The 21810-nt window shown below is 35.3% G+C and overlaps 2 protein-coding genes across 7 annotated transcripts in view; one reads left to right on the forward strand and one right to left on the reverse strand.

Annotated features, from left to right (window-relative positions):
* Positions 1-1614, forward strand: part of LOC126971163 (multiple C2 and transmembrane domain-containing protein-like) — a 112637-nt gene extending 111023 nt beyond the window's left edge. For all 4 annotated transcript variants that reach the window (XM_050817327.1, XM_050817328.1, XM_050817325.1 and 1 more), the window contains exon 14: positions 228-1614. In XM_050817327.1, the coding sequence (XP_050673284.1) occupies positions 228-296 (69 nt within the window). In that variant the 3' untranslated portion in view covers positions 297-1614. The remainder of the gene's footprint in view (positions 1-227) is intronic.
* Positions 1121-21810, reverse strand: part of LOC126971165 (multiple C2 and transmembrane domain-containing protein-like) — a 34349-nt gene continuing 13659 nt past the window's right edge. For 2 of the 3 annotated variants that reach the window (XM_050817331.1, XM_050817333.1), the window contains 10 exons: positions 21192-21357; positions 18634-18815; positions 16452-16671; positions 14011-14156; positions 10379-10524; positions 8873-8943; positions 6953-7062; positions 4668-4777; positions 1333-1430; positions 1121-1256 (listed from right to left, as the gene is read on the reverse strand). In XM_050817331.1, the coding sequence (XP_050673288.1) occupies positions 1167-1256; positions 1333-1430; positions 4668-4777; positions 6953-7062; positions 8873-8943; positions 10379-10524; positions 14011-14156; positions 16452-16671; positions 18634-18815; positions 21192-21357 (1339 nt within the window). In that variant the 3' untranslated portion in view covers positions 1121-1166. Of the gene's footprint in view, positions 1257-1332; positions 1431-4667; positions 4778-6952; positions 7063-8872; positions 8944-10378; positions 10525-14010; positions 14157-16451; positions 16672-18633; positions 18816-21191; positions 21358-21810 lie in introns of those variants that run through there. The other variant, XM_050817332.1, reaches the window with a different exon arrangement.

Raw genomic sequence — 21810 nt, forward strand, 5'->3', positions numbered from 1 at the left:
TCGCCAACGCGCGAACCATTTCGCGGCGAATTCGCCCCTTCCAGCAAGGTCCACATTCCCGTCGCGTAACAAAGTTTGCATTTTTATTAAATATTAAGTTATAGTTTTTTTTTTCAAATGTTTATTTAATTACTTTGACAAGGCTTTCCATTTCGATCGCATGCGAAGTATACCTCAACGTTCTTCATATCATATGTAATTTCTATATATTTTTTATTTATTTACAGAAACAATGGCGAGAGCTGAAAGTTCCAGAGTCTGGTCTAGATCGTTCAGACTCCTCGAAGACGCGATAGTACAATTAAGCACAAAAACTGTGCCTGCATTTATTAGTTACGTTCATTCCCGACCTACGGTGTGTAGTGCCATAGTGGAACTGAACGGGTGCCTATAACAGCTCAATATGTGAATAACGTTGCAATTTTAAGCTATTTCAGTTCGTATGACAATCACAGCACGATTTATTGTACTGTGAATCTTAAGTGTGTGATCTCGAATCAATAGTGTGATCTTTCGTGTATGTAGTTTTATATTTTAGTTTATATTTTCAAAGGTCTTAGAGTAATTAACCAAATGGAGACGGCAATGCGAATTTTGCTCTACAAAAACATGGGAGCATGAATTGAAGGTACCCGTTATGCACTCGTTTTTCTGTTACATCTGCAATTCAACACTTGCAAATACTTACACATTTGTAAACGATTTTTATTGTTGTACCTACTTGTCGATATTGTGCGTTAATTAACAGTTCTAACATGTTCATAGTAAAAGTATGTTTTTAAGACGTGCTGTTTGTTAAACCAACATTACAATATGCGTGGCAGTACTAATAAACTTTTTGGCATTCTGGTCTTCTTAGAGTTAGATTTTTGTAATTAGTGCAAAATGCGCGCAGAGTCTCCATTCCGTTTTATATTCTAAGACAACGTTTTGTTGCAAAGAGGAACTGAACAAGTGCTCAATTAAAGACGATACACACGATGCGATTTTATACAGATTTATATTTTAGTCACAAGTATACATATTAATACTGAGACTTTGTTAAATTTTGGTTGTCCATCGTTCGTGCTTGCCGTTAGCCTATTTAATAATAAATTATTAATTTAATAAAACAATGTGATTTACGTGATAATTTATAATATAAATAATTTATATTTAGTTAAGCCTCAACTTGAGGTACTGAAGGATCTTGCCATAATATGACTAGCATCTCCTTCGCGGTTTGGTTTTGGTACATGTAATTCCTTCCATTCTTTCTGGAAATTAAGAATACTTAGTTATACGCATGTATTTAGAATTATTATTGACAATAATTATATTATAATGTCATACCAATACATCGTCGTCAGGCAATCTTGACACGAAGTCCAATAAATCATTATTTAACAATCGATTTGGGTTCTTGTATTTCCTTGTGAATTTCATGATTCCTGTGAAATTTGATAATTTTATAAATACTACTTTATTATGTTATTTACTATGTATGACAGCAATGTGTTTAATTCAGGAAACAATTACAATTCAGGGACCCACTAAATATGTTTTATATTTAATGAATAATTTTATTTATTTATTAAACTGATTATATTTAAAATTAAATATTTTATCTGTTTATTTCTTTAATTCATACTTCTTTAATCATACGTAGCAAACAAGTAGACAATAACAGCAAACTGCATACAACATGCTCACGCTTGGACACGGGTTGGTATTAAAATTCAAATATTTATAATTCACAATAGGATTCTAAATCACTTATTGAACGTCAAAAACTACTACCCATTCAAAAGAGACTGTGCCTCAGACCTGAGAAGAACGGGCGCGAGATTCTCGGCGGGCTTTTTTTTATAAATATGTATTAAATATGTAATATCGTAAAATAAACATTTATAATTAAAGAGCCTGATGGTGTTTGCTTCATTCCCAGTCCGTGGTATCATTAACAAAATCGTTTATGCTATAGTAACCTTTCTCACATAAACGTTTCTTAACAATTTTTTAAATTTCATAACACATTTGTTTTGTACATTTTCTGGGATCATATTGTAGAAGCAATTTCATACATCGCCCATTAAAAAACTAACTAACTCGACTTAACCGAGTAATAGGCATAACAAGATTATGTTTGTTCCTCGTGTTAACATTATGATTGTCATAGTTTCTAGCAAATTCCTCAATGTGCCTGGGTTGATATTCCTACCATGTAATATAGTATCCTGCTATTTAAGTTGTCAACATACTATATTTTATCAACATAGTGCATATTTTCTGTGATGAACAAAGTGGAAAGATGAGTGCAATAAAACCAGTATCGGTCCGATAAAAGCAGAGTTACTAGTGTTTTGTAACTTAAAATAAGGTTGAGATGAGAGTTTTCTTTATGACAATAAGGGACGAGACGAGCAGGACGTTCAGCTGATGGTAATTGCTATGCCCTGCATATTACAATGCAGTGTCGCTCAGCATTCTTGAAAAACCCAAAAACTCTGAGCGGCACTACAATTGCGCTCGTCACCTTGAGACATAAGATGCTAAATTTTATTTGCCCAGTAATTTCTCTAGCTACGGAGCCCTTCAGACTGAAACAAAATAATGCTTACACATTACTGCTTCACGGCCGAAATAGGCGCCGTTGTGGTCTACATAATCTAGCCGGCGTCATGTGTAAAGGAGCCTCCCGCTGGTAAAGAGTTACGAAGGGTCCATTAAAAATGAAAACCTACCAATGAAAGATCAAATCAGTTGAAATATTCATAGAAAAAATTAAATATTACTGTATTTTTTCAATATTCAATTTAAAAAAGAAGTTGCCAGCCCTAATTGGATAATAGGTATAAAGTCTAAGTATGACATCACGGCATCGCATCGGATAGTACAAGGACACTACTTAGCACTTTAAGTACCTATTTTATAGGACGTGTCCGCTTTATTTAGCTTATGAGATATGACTAACATATTGTATCATTATTTATATTATATATATATGATAGATAAAAGTGGCAGAAGCTAAATATAATGATAAAATAGTAAACACAGGTACTTCTGTGATGATGATTATGTTATTAACGTTTAGGGATTGAATGACACGCCTAGAAGTTAGCCCCACGCTCATCTTTATTGATATAAGTAAACCATTTAATTAAATACACTTTAATGTATATATTGTAACTTACCAAAGCCCATAAGAATGTAATTAAATGGTATGATGTATATTCCAATAGAAACAACTACCAAAATAATCATTGTGACATAACTCAGGAATGGTACCTTGAAACTGACTAAGCTGAAACGAACGGGCGCAAGATTCTCGGCGGGCTTTTTTTATAAAAATATGTATTAAATATGTAATATCGTAAAATAAACATTTATAATTAAAGAGCCTGATGGTGTTTGCGTCATTCCCAGTCCGTGGTATCATTAACAAGATCGTTTATGCTATAGTAACCTTTCTCACATAAACGTTTCTTAAAATTTTTTTAAATTTCGTAACACATTTGTTTTGTACATTTTTTGGGATCATATTGTAGAAGCAACTACATACATCGCCCATTAAAAGACTAACTAACTCGACTTAACCGAGTAATAGGCATAACAAGTTTATGTTTGTTCCTCGTGTTAACATTATGATTGTCACAGTTTCTAGCAAATTCCTCAATGTGCCTGGGTTGATATTCCTACCATGTAATATAGTATCCTGCTATTTAAGTTGTCAACATACTATATTTTATCAACATAGTGCATATTTTCTGTGATGAACAAAGTGGAAAGATGAGTGCAATAAAACCAGTATCGGTCCGATAAAAGCAGAGTTACTAGTGTTTTGTAACTTAAAATAAGGTTGGGATGAGAGTTTTCTTTATGACAATAAGGGACGAGACTAGCAGGACGTTCAGCTGATGGTAATTGCTATGCCCTGCATATTACAATGCAGTGTCGCTCAGCATTCTTGAAAAACCCAAAAACTCTGAGCGGCACTACAATAGCGCTCGTCACCTTGAGACATAAGATGCTAAATTTTATTTGCCCAGTAATTTCCCTAGTCTAGTCTCTAGCTCTCCGTAGAGCCCTTCAGACCGAAACAAATTAATGCTTACACATTACTGCTTCACGGCCGAAATAGGCGCCGTTGTAGTCTACATAATCTAGCCGGCGTCATGTGTAAAGGAGCCTCCCGCTGGTAAAGAGTTACGAAGGGTCCATTAAAAATAAAAACCTACCAATGAAAGATCAAATCAGTTGAAATATTCATAGAAAAAATTTAATATTACTGTATTTTTTCAATGTTCAATTTAAAAAAGAAGTTGCCAGCCCTAATTGGATAATAGGTATAAAGTCTAAGTATGACATCACGGCATCGCATCGGATAGTACAAGGACACTACTTAGCACTTTAAGTACCTATTTTATAGGACGTGTCCGCTTTATTTAGCTTATGAGATATGACTAACATATTGTATTATTATTTATATTATATATATATGATAGATAAAAGTGGCAGAAGCTAAATATAATGATAAAATAGTAAACACAGGTACTTCTGTGATGATGATTATATTAATAACGTTTTGGGATTGAATGACACGCCTAGAAGTTAGCCCCACGCTCATCTTTAATGATATAAGTAAACCATTTAATTAAATACACTTTAATGTATATATTGTAACTTACCAAAGCCCATAAGAATGTAATTAAATGGTATGATGTATAATCCAATAGAAACAACTACCAAAATAATCATTGTGACATAACTCAGGAATGGTACCTTGAAACTGACTAAGCTGAAACAATTAAAATATAATGATAATCAATAAATAAATAAAAAACCATATTGAAAGATTATGCAGCAGCTCCTGTGCAGTATAAGTATGTAACGGGATGATAGATTTACAATATACTACAATTTTATAACAATACTAGCGGACCCGACAGACGTTGTTCTGTTATAAAAAAAACTCTTGCGGATGGAATTTTCTTTAAATCCGTTCTTAGCTGATCTCTACTCGGCGAAAGGAATATTTCTACCAAATTTCAAGTCTTTAGCTCTAATGGTTACAGAGATATCGTGATGAGTGACTACATACGTGGAAATCTCTTATATATATAGATACTACAAATTTACAATAAACAAACGAAAACCAAACGTATAAAATTTCTACCGGAGAAAAAGCAAGATAGAAAAGGAAAGCTAATCTATAGTTACTGTAACCTATTTCTATTGACAATTCGTAAATAGTCAGCCATGCTTGGTATTTTGAATATTAAACTACTAACTAACACACATTCGATAAATCAAAACTGATCACGAATCATCGGTCTGTCTGGTGGTCTATACGCACTAATCAAAGTCAAAAAAACTTTATTCAATGTAAAACTTTGCAAGTCAGGATGAGGTACAAAAGTTACAATAGCATTTAAATGAGTATAACAATATTCATTAACAAAATTTAGAATATTAATTCCAAATATCTTTATCATTCAAATAATCTTTCACATTATAATAGGCCTTAGATGTTAATTTAGTTTTTACGATACATTTAAATTTCTTAATAGGTAATATTTTAATATCATTTGCAAGTTTATTACTAGTTATTTATGCAACTGTTGCGTAATAAGGGGTATTAAAACACGAATGTGGAGTGATAATAGTATCACATGAGTGTTTTAATACCTAATTATCAACAGTTGCATACAAGACTTTATCTACACCCAGAATATGAATCCTCTAAAAGTTTCTGAAACAGCTTAGTTACTGCTAACATTAAAACAGCCAGTCCTAGTAGTACTCGTAACCTAATATCATCCATTACTATAAATAAACTAAGTATTAGTTAAATTATTTATTTTAGTAGTAATTTACATTTTGTAACATGCAATTATTAAAATTCACTTGAATATTATGTTATTTTGCAGCGTTTAAAATATCCGGCGGTGTGCTGTCAAAACTTGAATCGCTCATTTTTTCAAGAAAAATGGCGGGGTGTTATGATATTCAGTACAACATTACAACACTCGTTTGGATGTTTTTTTTTTTATGGAATAGGAGGACAAACGAGCGTACGGGTCACCTGTTGTTAAGTGATCACCGCTGCCCACAATCTCTTGCAACACCAGAGGAATCACAGGAGCGTTGCCGGCCTTTAAGGAAGGTGTACACGCTTTTGATGTAATGGTTATTTCGACATTGGGTGTTTTAATGCTGGTAATAAGCTAACTGTTTCTGAATCTTTAATAGAGGGGGCGGGCGGAGGAGAAGGGCTAGGAGAGGAGAGGAGAGGTGCGAGTAGAGGAGAAGGGTGAGGAGAGGGGCGGGCGGAGGAGAAGGGCTAGGAGAGGAGAGGTGCGAGTAGAGGAGAAGGGTGAGGAGAGGGGCGGGCGGAGGAGAAGGGCTAGGAGAGGAGAGGAGAGGTGCGAGTAGAGGAGAAGGGTGAGGAGAGGGGCGGGCGGAGGAGAAGGGCTAGGAGAGGAGAGTAGAGAAGTAGGGTGAGGAGAGGAGCGGGCGGAGGAGAAGGGTGAGGAGAGGGGCGAGTGGAGGAGAAGGGCGAGGAGAGGAGAGAGGATGGCATAGGGTATATTAATGTTTTGCTCGTGATGAATTAATTATCCTGCAGTGTTAAATTGTTGTTAAATAATAACCAGCGCGTTTACATTTCAAACTTAATAGTAATTTTAATTGTAAAATCTGTGATTTAAAGTGATTTGTGAAAAGGGACTATTTTTTTTACCCTGACTGCTTTACATTATCATATTTGCTCTTACAAAATACTAGTAAGGCATTTGGTTCTACCATCATCAATATTAATAACAGAACTTATCTTTAACCGTAACCCGTTATTTGAAGGCACCCACCCATGACGTATCATCCTGGCAGCAACTGCACTACGAGAATTAATAGGTAAATACTGAAATACAATTTCGATCAAACATTTTCACACGTAAGAATGTAAATTATTTACTTAGCAAATCTCTCAGCGTAGGACGCTATCATTTCAATACCTCTGGTAACTGTGATTGTTACTTGTTGCAACTCTTGTATCTTCAAGCGACCCATTAAACTCTTATCGTCCTGAAATATTTAATGTTTTGAAAAATATTTATCATCATGATTAAAATAATACATATTTAAGAACGTTAATGGTGCGTACAGATTCGAGCCCATGTTCGACCCGAGTTGACCTTCATTTGTCGCGCGAGCCAATCATCATCATCAGCTGGAAGACATCCACAGCTGGACAAAGGCCGCTCCCAAAGATCGCCATGACGATCAATCATGCGCTGCCCTCAACCAACCTATTTCGGCGATCTTGACCAGACCAGCTGCAGCGCGAGCCATATATATTAATATAAATTAAATTAGAACGGCCGATCCAGCTTTAAGCTGTTAAAGCGGGCTGCCGCGGCAACTAGACAGACCAGTTCATTCTTGTAAGCCAAATTAGCAATAACTTTAAAATTTTTGGCACTTGGAGGACTCAATAGCCTGCAAAACCTTTTTTGAGTATCAAAACAGTCAATTTCATTGTAAATTGTCCATTTCAACATATTTGCCGCGCGAGCTAATTCACTAAAATTACAACGGTTCCAACTACGCGCGAGTGAACGACGCAAATTCATTTGATGCGGTCTCAAAAACCGACAGCGAGCTGTTCGCACCGCGGCACGTTCGAGCGCGGCAATGTTCGATGGTCTACCGCGCGTAATTTGTACGCACCTTAATATTAATGCTGTGTGTTTACAGCTTACTGTTTTACAGAATACGAACAAGTCAGTAATAGTAATGCGTTTATTATGAATTACAATTAAGCTGCCTTTTTATAAGAAAAATTGAAGAGACCATCACGATCGATTCACGATCAGGATTCTTAAATTAAGCCAAAATTCTGATAGGTATCACAATTCCGCTCGTCAATTTCAGACATAAGATATTAAGTATCATTTGCTAAGTGATTTCACAATCAATCACCATCAACTGAACGTTCTGCTCGTCTAGTCCCTTATTGTCATAAAAAAACTGGAATGGTTATACCATGCTGATACTTTTCTTATTCACGGCTGAATAAAGCGCTGCTGTGTACCTCTACGATCTAGGCGACAACTAGCCACCACTAGTATTTCTTTTTGGAATATGGATCTATGTATATCACTTAATACAAACTACACGCCTGAACTGTGTGTCATCCCATTGGGTGTTATAATTTACCAGTGGGAGGCTCCTTTGCAATGATAGCAGTACAGGTACAGCAGTAATGTGTAAACATTACTGTTTTTCGGTCTGAAGGGCGCCGTAGCTAGTGAAATTACTGAGAAAATGAGACTTGACGTCTCAAGGTCACGAGCGCAATACGGCGCCTATTTCTGCCGTGAATCAGTTATGTGTAAGCATTACTGTGTTTCGGTCTGCTAGTGAAATTACTGGGCATATGAGATTTAACATCTGATGTCTCAAGGTGACAATTGGCGTTGCAGTGCCGCTTAGCATTTTTGGGTTTTTCAAGAATCCTGAGCGGCACTGCATTGTAATGGGCAAAGCGTATCAATATCCATCAGCTGAACGTCCTGTTCCTCTTCCCTTATTTTCATAAAAGAAAATATCCGTATCAGTAAATGTATATACAACGCTGCTTGACGATCTTTTAATAAGCGATTCGGAGTCTAGTAACAAGTTGTTTATTGTACGTTAATATCTTCGGTGCATTATTGTGTTAAGTAAAATATAAAAATTAAATTTGTAAACAAAATTTATGAACGATGCTGGACTCAAACCCGCGACCTCTGGGGTTCCGTACGATCGCTCTTACCAACTAAGCCAACCGTTCGAGTACGCATGCACAATTAATCCTCAATCACTTCTGTGAAGGTAATAATCTTGGACTTACATTCTTATTGCTGTTATTATTTATATCAACAACTTCTTCTTCTGAATACTGTCTTGCAGCACCGACGTTATCTGAAACATTAAAAACAGTCATTGGGCAAATGAGACTTAACATCTTATGTCTCAATGTGACGAGCGCAGTTGTAGAGCCGCTCAGAATTATTGGGGTTTTTCAAGAATCCTGAGCGGCACTGCATTGTAATGAGCAGGGCGCATCAATTACCATCGGCTGACCGTCCTGCTCGTCTAGTCCCTTATTTTCATTAAAAAAAAACAGTAGATTGTAGATAGAACATAAAACGAGTAATTTTACCCGAGACGTTTACTGGCGAGGATGATATGGTTTTAATATTTGTGATATGAGTGTATAAATATTTGAATGCGAGGAAACAAAACCAGTGGGAGGCTCCTTTGCACAGGATGCCGAAGCAGTGATGTGTAAACATTATTGTGTTTCGGTCTGAAGGGCGCCGTAGCTATTGAAATTACTGGGCAAATGAGACTTAACATTTTATGTTTTAAGGTGACGAGCGAAATTGTATTGTCGTTAAGAATTTTTAGAAAGAATCCTGAGCGGCACTGCAGTATTATGAGCAGTGCGTATCAATTACCATCAGCTGAACGTCCTGCTCGTCTCATCCTTTTCAGTCATAAAAAAAGGATAAACTTAAAAAATGTCTAAATGCAGTCTAAATGCAGATTGCAGAATGCAAATCCCTCGCCCGTAATGCCTAGAGTTTACCTCGGCGTCCACCGAAGAATCGGACCCTGCTGAAGCCCCGTTTTCTATGGTCGTCTTTCGTTATATCACGACCCAGTCTTAAGTTATTATACGTGCAACCATAACCCTACTGTCAACTCCCAAGTAACCTACACACTTAGATCATTTATACATCTAGATAGACTATGACAGCTATGAAAACGTCGAAAAAATTGACTTTATAACTAACCTCTATTTAGAGCAGGGGCGTGCATATCATATAGGCAATTAGGAGTGACTACCTCTTTATGAACCTAAATAAATATAGCACTAGTGTTAAAGTTAATTTAGTACCTACCGCAGGCAGTCTACAGATTGTATATACGAAGCAAGCAGCGTTTCATACAACTTATTTCGTACTGTCAGACTAAAGCTGAACTACGACTAGTTAGATCTACAGTGTCTACCTTGCTAGAAATCCAATGTACACCCCTGATTTAGAGCAATGCACGCACACTAACACATAGTATCATACAAATCGCGAGTGTAAGTACGTATCTTGTCACGCACACTAAACTAATATTCAATAATCTGTTTTTATTTGTTGTCTAACAGCAAGACGTTTAAATTATCTAAGCCTACAGACTCTTTTGTAGTATCACCCTAACTATCGCATTTAAGCTTCGTAATATTAAAAGAATGTTAATAAAAATATTTACGAGATAATCGATATGATTATCATCGGTTTCTTAAACGAGTTCTAAAAATATCATAAAGCAAAGTAATTATTGTAAAGATTTGTTTTACCTTCATGCCTTTTCCATAGCCAGTAATAACCAAACGGTATTAGTAAAAGTAGTGGCACCATCCAAACTTGTATAAAGTAACAGAACACAATCCACCCGATTAACACACAGAATGAGAACTCCTGGTCATCCCACTCAAATAAACGTCTGAAATAACATACAAAAAAAAGTTATACTTCTTTGACGTAACAATGCAAAAATTCTTAAAATTATTTATTCCTCCTACTATTCTACTACGTTAGAAAGAACAATATTGTAAAAATCTTGCAAAGATGGCTTTGACAATTAATTATTAATTAACGAATACGGCTGTTTAAGCCTTTAACCTGTCCTAATAATGGAAGAAGAAACCAAAAAAAAAGAACGAATGACGCAATTGTCAGAAAATTTTAACCAACTTCGCCATGTTACTGTCGTGCTACAGTGATGCGCTCGCATCTTAAACTTTCACTCTCATCATTTTTTTCATAACGCGCCTAAAGTAGTATAACTTTAATAATACAAAAATCTTTATTTTCATAAAGGAAAAGAATCATAAAAAGTTTTGTAAAGGACCCCGCCCTAGGACTACCTGTATCGCGGGCTTCCTAAATTAAAAACTAACAACAACTAACAACTTTAAAATTATAAATTTATATTAGGAGACAGGGCAGGGCACATAGTTTGACGGACAGATGGCCGTTGGGGCAGTAAACTCCTCCTCGAACGGCGACCACGTACCGAAAGACGCAGTTTTGGTAGGCCCCCCACAATATGGACCGACAATCTGGTAAGGATCACCGGAATACGTTGGATGAGGACAGCGCAGGACCGATCAGTCAAAGTCAAAGTCAAAAAAATTTTTATTCACTGTAAAACTTTATAAGTTATTTAGTGCAAGTCAGGATGAAGTACAAAAGTTACAATAGTATTCAAATGAGTATAACAATATTCATTAACAAAATTTAGAACATTAATTCCAACTATCTTTATCATTCAAATAATCTTTCACATTATAATAGGCCTTAGATGTTAATTAATTTTTTACGATACATTTAAAATTTTAATAAGTAACATTTTAATTTCATTTGTGAGTTTATTATAAAATATAACACAATCCACTTTAAAAGATTTAGCAATTTTACGGAGCCTAGTAGATGGAATTGCGAGTTTATGTTTGTTTCGAATATTGACACTGTGTACATCACTATTCTTTTTAAATTGGCTAATATTTTTATATGGCGTATAGGAGGTTCTCGTATATGTACTGGCAGTGTACTGCCATAATATTTATTTCACTAAACTTTTCTCTCAATGTATCCCTTGAACGCATTTTATAGACTGCTCGAATTGCTCTTTTCTGCAGCACAAATATGTTTTCAATATCTGCAGCCCTACCCCACAATATTATTCCGTAAGACATGACACTATGAAAGAAGCTGAAATATACAAGTCTAGCCGTTTCAACATCTATCAACTGCCTAATTTTTTTTATCGCAAATACTGGAGAGCTAAGTCGAATACATAAGTTTTTTATGTGAGCACCCCATTGTAGCTTAAAGTCTAATGTAATGCCTAGGAATGTTGTCGTTTCTACTACATCAAGTTTGTCATTATTAATTTTTATAGGTGTTGGTTGGTGCTTTATATTTGGAAGTGTAAACCTTACACATTTTGTTTTCGTTTCGTTTAAAAGTAAGTTATTAACATTAAACCAATTTACTACTTCAGCAATGTCGTCGTCAACCTAACAGAAAGTTTTTTGCTGGCGTTTTATTTTAAATAACAAAGATGTATCATCAGCAAACAGTATAATATCATGTTTATTCTGAATATAGTATGGTAAATTATTGACGTAAACCAGGTACAAAAAAGGACCTAAGATTGAGCCCTGCGGGGTACACCCATCGATATTATAGAGCTAATTGATCTTTTTCTATTAATGTCTACTCTTTGAATCCTATTACACAAGTACGATTTTATTAAATCTAGTGAAACATCTCTAACCCCATAGTGGTGAAATTTTTGAAGTAAGGTTTCATGATGGACGCAGTCGAATGCCTTGGATAAATCACAAAACACTCCTAACGCATCACATGAATCCTCCCAAGCATCTAAAATATTTCTTATTAACTCGATACTAGCATGTATGGCTGAAAGACCTTGAGTAAAACCATATTGTTTATTATGCATGAGGTTATTATTGTAAAAATGGTTAATTAATTGCGTTAACATAATTTTTTCGAAAATCTTGCTAAAGGTTGATAGTACTGATATGGGTCTAAAATTGGTGAGTTCAGCTTTATCTCCCGACTTAAATAGAGGAGTGATCTTGCTCTGTTTCATTTGGTTTGAAAATATACCGCAATCTACACATTTATTTAAAATAAAAGCTAAGTCTGTGGCTACAATTTCTATTACAGATTTTACTACGTTAACAGAGATTCCCCAGAGATTTTTAGTTTTCTTAACGCTAATTAGTCTAAACGTTTTAATAATCTCTATGCGATCAACATGCTTAAATTTAAAGTTTGTATTACATAAAGATACGTTTTTCTGTAGCATTTTCATTGCAGATATAGATGAGGAATTTAGATATTTTGTCGTAGAGACCGGTATATCAGTAAAAAACTTTTCAAATGTATCTGCAATTTCAGAATCTGTTTTTATGATTCTGTTACCAATCTTTAATTTGAATTCATTATTTCTCTTATTAGTTTTACCGATCTCCTCATTTATAATTTTCGTCGTGGATCTTTGGGGGAGGCATTTGTCCAGCAGTGGACGTCTTCCAGCTGATGATGATTAGGAGACAGAGACAGGACATAATTAAAATTGATAAAAGTAATATAATAATAAGAGTTATAACTAATAATATAGTATTTCCATTAGAAGGTGATAGGGGTGAAAATTTATGATAACTTAAACCCCCATATGCATGATGCAAAAGTGAGGCATTTTTGAGTTATCATGTTTTTTTAGCTTATTTCAAAATAAGTCAGATTGTAATATCAACAATTTATTAAACAGAAAGGATTAATTTAAATCTCTATTTTTCTTCTCATTTATAAAAACATTGGTTATTTATAATTATTAAAACAACTATTATCGTTCCAAATTTAAAATTCGAGACGAAGCGATTTTACTTAAATTTTTTTTTTGAGATTTTTATCCCCTAACATAACATAATTAGATCTCCAACAGTGCATATAATCAGAAACTTATTTCAATGAAACAAAAAAAGGAAGCAGGCGGAAAATCGTATTCGAACTTAGCTTAAGGTTGTTATTTTTTTTATGGAATAGGTGGATAAACGAGGTCACCTGGTGTTAAGTGATCACCGCCGCCCACATTCTCTTGCAACACCAGAGGAATCACAAGAGCTTTGCCGGCCTTTAAGGAAGGTGTACAAGCCTTTTTTGAAGACTTGACGCTTATTTTAAACAAGATAAGCCCAATTGTTTTACATAAAGCGAGTATCACACATTTGACTTTGATTTATGAACACTTTGGGTGTATACTGTACAGTCAACGAAATGCCGCGGCCAATTGGAATAAATAATATCTATATTTTTTTTCAGATTACAAAATATATTTTATATATTATAAGCATTATAAGCAGGAAAATTAATCAGTCAAAAAATATATACTTACTTATAACCATCATTGATATCAACGAGAAAATCAAACACATTAGATATAAACAAGATGTTACTGTATATGAGGCCAACATCAAATTTAATGCCCTTTTTCAAATGTGTCTCTTCTCTAGGTTGAAATAACTTCAGCGTTGCTTTTACCTGAAATTATTATTTTTATTCACAAATTATTGCATGCGTTTTTATATTGTATCCCTACCTAGTAAGTGGAAGTTAAAACGACTTACACCCGTTTTCAATATCCTTAGCTTAACTTACTAGAGGTAGACAAATCTATCCTTTTACGCTTACTTACATAACTATGAATAGATAAGATCTTGTCATTAAACGGTGACAGCAATATACCCGTCGTTAGAGATACGTTACTGAAAACGGCCGTTAATAAGCACGATATCTTATCAAATTAGTTTTCAGTTAAGACCCACGTCTACTTCGGTGATTAATAACGGAAATAAGCAAATAAAATTTGTAAAACAATAAAATTTTATGAAGGATGCGGGACTCGAGCCCACGACCTCCGGCGTTTCGTGCCGGTGGTGCTCTAACCAACTGAGCTAACCGTTCGAGTGACGTATCGCTATAAAATCTTGTATGCTTTGTTCAACTCTCAGGTCAAGATTCTTCAAAAGCCAGAAATGCTGAGCTTCAGCTGCTACTTAGACTTTGCTCAGACATTACTAAAAGAGGAATAAGAGATAAAGTATAAAAATTACTTCCCTTGTTCCTTTAGTGTAATTTCAAATTCAAACCAGGGTCACCGTCGTGATGTCTGCCGTTATGTATAAATTATTTGTTTATATTCTTAATAAGTAATATTGAACTGTTTTGTGATACGTTAATATATTAAACTAATTAAACATGGCAAACCAAATGTATTATATGATCCCAGACAATGTACAAAACAAATGTGTTACGAAATTTAAAAGAATTGTTAAAAAACGTTTGTGTGGGAAAGGTTATTATAGCATAAACGATTTTCTTAATGACACCACGGACTGGGAATAAAGCGAACACCCTCAGGTTCTTTAATTATAAATGGTTATTGTACGATATTACATTGTAATCCATATTTTATATATTAAAAAAAAAACAGCCCGCTGAGTTTCTTGCGCCCATTCTTCTCAGGTCTGAGGCAGTCTCTTTTGAATGGGTGGTAGATTTTGACGTTCAATAAGTGATTTTAAATCCTATTTTGAATAAAAATATTTGAATTTGAATATTGTACACTAAATATTTAAATAATATTAATTTTAAGGAGCAATTAAAATCAGCTGTTATTCTTAAGGTTGCCAGCTCCTATCTAAGCTAAGCATAATCTTTTATTCCGTTTTTATTGTCATTTGACAGCTTGAATTATGTTAGCATAAGCTAAGACAGTCCAATGCAAAATTCAAGGTCGCGTTTTATTACACTCAGCTAAGTTTTACATGAGTAAAGTCTCAGCAAATTCTAAGTACGATCCATTGTTCTCACCCTAAGTCTCATTTGCCCGGTAATTTCACTAGCTACGGGGTTTTCAAACCAAAACACAACAATGCTTGCACACTAATGCTTCACGCAGAAAAACGTTTGTGAACTGTTTTACTGTCGGTTTCTTTGTTCCAGCTAATCTCCGAATGTGCTGAACCGATTTCAACAAGACTTTCACTAACAGTTCATTTTATAAGACGTAACTAATGCTTTCTTATATTTAAAAATGAATCTTTTTAATGATTACAATTCTTAATCAAATTATATGTAGTAAGAGTATCAATTCGTGAAACTGTACAAAGAATACTCAGCAGCATTTCCGCGGTGAAGAATTAGGCTATTCCAAAATTGAAAATAATATGAAATAAATGCTTTAAGTACTTCGATTTCAGTAAGTAAAAATCTTATGGTATCATGAAGAAAGTCCTATTTCATTTTTTTAATGTAATGTAATAATGTAATATTGACACACAGTTACACAAATTATCTTGCCCCAAACTAGGCATAGCCTGTACTATGGGTACAAGACAACGATATATTTAATACAATATACTTACTTAAACATACATAAATACATATAAACATCCATGACTCGGAAACAAACATTCATATTCATCATATAAATGATTGTACCTACCGGGATTCGAACCCGGGACCTCTAGCTTAGTAGTCAGGGTCACTAACCATTCGGCTATATGGGTCGTCATTATCATAATTGGTCCTATTACCTACAAACGAATGTTTATTTTATATTATATACATTTATTATAGCTTTGTAATGTAACAGTAACGTATAAATATAATAATTTTAATAATGACGATCAAATATTTGTACTATGTTACCACGCTTCATACGAATAAATTTCATTTCATGTAAAGTCAAAATTTGCATCTTAAATATTATGCTGTTGTCTGTGTTTTCGCACCACCCAGCTTAAGCTTCACTAAGTAAATGATTCAACTCACTGGGTTCCACATTATGGACATCTGTAGAAGGACTCTTGGACAATTCCCTCTAGTGCTGCCTGCTCTGTTTTTCACTTTCAAAGCGTACCAACGCATCTCTTCGTTCACTATCTTCAGAAGTGGGATGGAGACTTTACCGAGTGACTCGTTCAGAAAAGTGTTTGCTAGTGAACTCTCATACACTTTGAGGTCTAGAGTTGAAATAATGTCATGGATATCACTGTAATTAATTTTAAAAATTAAATTCTTAATATTGTTCTAGTTAATAAAGTATTAACTATATTAAAAATAAAAATCTAAAGTCTGTGGTCTTGCTGTTTTAATGTGTAATTTTGATTAGCTTGTATCTCCATAAAATATTAAAGCATTGGGTCTTTGCTGTAGTGGATAAATTCTCTTTGTTGTCAATGCCATCAAACCACAATGAATTATTAAAGAGCGTATTCATTTCCGAAGGATATTTCACGAACATGATTGTGTATCTAGGTTTTTCAATTGCAGTATTTCGTATATCTAACCAAACAACCACCTAAATATTAAGTTGGTCATTTTCTTTGTTTTTTTTTCACATGGCTTGTCTTTTTCATCAGAACTTACTGTAATATTTTTAGTGGCAAATGTCGGCTCTCGTATCATCTACCACAATGGAACTGCATTCTATTGGCATTTGAGCAGCTCTTATAGAATGTTGTCCGTCCATCCATCTGTCTTTTTTTATGATAATAATGGACGAGACGAGCAGGACGTTCAGCTGATGGTAATTGATACGACATGCCCTTTACAATGCAGTGCCGCTCAGGATTCTTGAAAAACCCAAAAATTCTGAGCGGCACTACAATTGCGCTCGTCCCCTTGGGACGTAAGATGTTAAATCTCATTTGCCCAGTAATTTCACTAGCTACGGCGCTCTTCAGACCGAAACACAGTAATTTTTACACATAACTGCTTCGGTATAATGGTAGAAATAGCAACTGATGTGGTACCTATAATCTATCCGGCAACCTGTGCAAAGGAGCAAACTAGTAAAAAATCTCTGCCTGTCAAGACCCTATCTCGGGATCGCGTGGAGGTATCGAGTTGAAATTGAAACCATATACTTAAATCTGCAGTCTCTTGAAGCTGTGAATAAAACTTCACATAAGAAAGTTAACGTAAAAAAGTCCATTAATGCTGCAAAAAATGTATATTCCGACACTCATAAGGGAATAAAAATTTAAAGGATATTTTACGTTGATCTACAACTATGAAAGGTAATTTATGCCGTTTTATAGGTACTACAAGTAAAGGTAAAAATCTGAAAACCACACACATTTGTAATTAAATCAAAAACAAAGTACAGACCACTCGGCTTTCGTGTCCGAAATTTATCCAGTTTTTTTATTTTCTTTATTTCTTTCACGGTATTGCAATACATGCCGTGAAAGAAGAAGTAAGAGTATAAAAAAGGATCAAAGTCTTTTAATCTTACAGCTTAGATAATTTATTCGTCTAGATAGAGCCTGTTACTGTTAGACAACCGATTAAAACAGGCCAGGAATATTAGTTCAGTGTGCGTGAAAAGCAACGTCTTACTACAACACTTAATGTTAGTGTGCGTCGCCAGTCTAAAGTAAATATTTTTCGACGTTTTCAGCTGCTGTCAGCTGTCATAGCCTATCTAGACGTATAAATGATCTAGGTCTTACAGATTTATAATTGTTGCTTTAAATTGCTGTAAATGTTTATTTATACTAAAGAGAGGCAATGAGTTTCTTGCCACTTCTTCTCAATAAAGCTCAACCCTTTCCGAAGAGAAGAATTTTGATTTGATTTGATAAAACACTTTTAAAGGATTAAAACGCGTGTAATTGTAACGGTTTCACATTAGATGTTTGCGTAAAAGTTACATTTTTATTTTAGTTAACCCGACGTTTCAAGACCTTTTCAGATCTTGTTTTCAGGGGGACTGCAGATGAAGTGAGTCAAAGATAGTATTTGTCATAGTTGTCATTATGAAGTTTAGCGCCATTTATTTCCTCGGAGGTGGTATCGTGGACCGCCGTGTAATGTAACTTTTACGCAAACATCTAATGTAAAACCGTTACAAATACACGCGTATTAATCCTTTAAAGTGTTTTATTTAAATGTGTAACACTTTAATCAAAGAAAATACTATTGATATAAATCAATAGTATAAACTTACAAGACATAACATCTGTTCCACACAATCTCTGTAGTTGTTCGAGCTCTGTGTGTCTGGACGCTCTGGTTGTCAACTCGCAGTGTGCAGTACGCGCTGGGTTTAGAACCCAGTCCCCTCACTCCCACCACTTTGACATGAAGAACGCCGATCACGTTCAAATTTGTGTCAATGTTTGTTAAGCTCTGGAATCAAAAACTCACTAAATACTAGCCGGTTACATTAAAAGGCATAAAAGGCATTTATTTTCTCAAAATTGATTCCTTTAGAATTCTTTTTGATGTCATTTCTAATATACTAAATACTACTACCGCTTCGGAAACAAATGGCGCTCTGAGACAGAAGAAGCGGCGCAAGAAACTCTCCCAGCAATATATTTTTGCGCTCTTTTTAATAAAAATATACAATACTAGCTGACCCGACAGACGATGTTCTGTTCATAAAAAAATAAAAAACTCATGCGGATGGAATTTCGTAAAATCCGTTCTTAGCTAACCTCTACTCGATGAAAATAATATTCCTACCAATTTCAAGTCTTTAGCTCTAATGGTTCCAGAGATATCGTGATGAGTGATTGTACTGTCATTGCTATTGTTATAAAATAATCATAATCTAGTCCCAGGCTGTCCGATCACTTAGATATTCAGCTGTGAAGAAGTAGGATTTACGACATTATCGCCGGACCTGACGCAGATGAGTTCACATTGTCGCTATGTACGGTGTGCAAAACAAGCATAACAATATTGTTAATAAATAAACTACGATTTCTTTTTTCTGTATTGTAAAGGTGGTGTGTTTTGTGTTTATTACTATTATTATTATTATAATACATAGTACAAATAATATTTATATTACTGACAGAACTATTCGACAGAATACATTAGAAACTACAGCTAAACTATTAACAACAAAATTCAAAACGTAACAATGAAAACTTCATAAACAAAGAGTGTTAGCACGAAAATTTCACGACATGTACCTAACAGTATTGAAACTGCAATCAATCAATAGAGCGAGGGGGTGAAAGGGGAATGGAGGGGGCTCCACGTTCCAGCGAGGTCCAGAGATAATGCGGCCGTGTAAGTACATTTTAACCATAGATAATTTATACGTCTAGATGGAGCTCTCTTGCTGGCTAGATAACAGTTGAAAACAAGCCAGGTTTATTACTTTAGTGTGCGTGACAAGCTGTGACCTACACTCGCAATTTGTATGTCACTTTGTCGGGGACCCAGTGCTCTGTGAACGGCTGGATCACTTGGCGTTGCGTAGAGACGTCGCTTCATTGTGAGTCTTCTACCGCATTTATCACGGGGAGTGTTCCGAAGAGCTGTTTAACCTGATTCCTGCCGCCGAATTCCACCTTCGCAAGACACGCCACAAGTTAAGATATCATCCCCACCATCTGGATGTGTGGCGGTCTTCCACAGGGCGGTTTTCAAGGAGCTTTCTTCCTCGTACTACTAAGCTGTGGGATGAGCTTCCTTGTGCGGTGTTTCCGGGACGATACGACATGAGTACCTTCATAAAAAGCGCGTACACCTTCCTTAAAGGCCGGCAACGCTCTTGTGATTCCTCTGGTGTAGCAAGAGAATGTGGGCGGCGGTGATCACTTAACACCAGGTGACCCGTACGCTCGTTTGTCCTCCTATTACATAAATAAAAGTGTGCGTCCATTGCACAAAATAGAGGTTAACAGTCCATCTCAATTGTTCTCCACGTTTTCACAGCTGTCACTGTCTATCTAGACGTATAAATGATCTGAGATTTTCAGCATTAGGGAGCATCCATAAATTATATGAAGTAATTTGATAAATCTTTCGACGGGAGGGTTGGGGAAGAGCCTTTAGTGACATATGAGATTTTTCTCGAACGCCTCCTCCCACCTAATTAATGTGCTTGATTGGAATGAACATATTATTTTTATAATTATTCTCTTTATACAAAAAATTTAAACACCCATCCTTTTAATACTTAAAATTAGAGATTGTTTCTCTGTCCCATGGCGATTTATTAATAAAATTGTGAATTGAACGAAATTTTCAAGGGTTTTCTAATTTCGTGATATAATTTTTTGGCATTGTTTTTATTGTATTTTTTTATAAATGTGTTCAATAAATCAATAGTGATAACTGGTAAAATAACCAACGGTAAATTTAAATTTGTTATCCTGTGCATAGAAAGAATAGGGAAGTCCCAGGCCTATAGATGTCGTGAGAGACGTCTAAGGGCCTGTACACAGCCATGGTTACGCAAGATTATGGGTACCACAACGGCACTTTTTCTGCCGTGAAGCAGTAATGTGTAAGCATAATTGTGTTTCGTTCTAACCGGCGCCGTAGCTAGCGAAATTATTGGGCAAATGAGACTCAACATCTGATGTCTCAAGGTGACGAGCGAAATTGTGGTGCCGCTTAAAATTTTTTGGGTTATTCAAGAATCCTTAGCGTCACTGCATTGTTATGAGCAGGGCGTATCAATTACCATCAGCTGAACGTCCTGCTCGTCTCGTCCCTTATTGTCATAAAAGGCGGTGAATATATTGTGTACAGTTAACTCACATATTTTTCCTTGTAATTATTTAAGTTACACATACAGTTCTCTGGAACCGTCACTGACCGAACCGTACACATCGTGATAGACAAGTGTATACTCCCACTCTCCATCAACTCCTGCCATATCACGTGCGTTCTCTCCTTCTCAAGGTTATCCAAGTTTATAACACAGCTGTGAAATTAAAATTATTTGTCAACACACAAATAAAATTTGAAAAACAAAATTTTATTAACGATGCGGGATTCGAACCCACGACCTCCGGCGTTCCGTGCCGGTGCTCTAACCAACTGAGCTAACCGTTCGAGTACCGCCTCGTTATAAAATTCTGTTTGCTTTGTTCAACTCTCAGGTTGTGGCTTCATCTACAGGATCTACTTTACAGTTGATAACCTGCTCAACCCCAATATTTGCATATTAGGAAATTGACTTGAGATGTCGCTCTTGTAAATCTAAATATAATGTTATGTTTTTAATAAATATAATAATTTAATTCAAATTCAAAATATATTTTTATTCAAAATAGGATGTGACATAACTTATTGACAGTCAAAAACTACCACCCATTCCAAAACGAATGACTCAGAACTGAGAAGAACACAGCTGGCTTTTATTTTCATCAAGAAT

The sequence above is a fragment of the Leptidea sinapis genome, chromosome 23 (genome assembly GCF_905404315.1).
Source record: "Leptidea sinapis chromosome 23, ilLepSina1.1, whole genome shotgun sequence".
Classification (NCBI taxonomy): Eukaryota; Metazoa; Arthropoda; class Insecta; order Lepidoptera; family Pieridae; genus Leptidea; species Leptidea sinapis.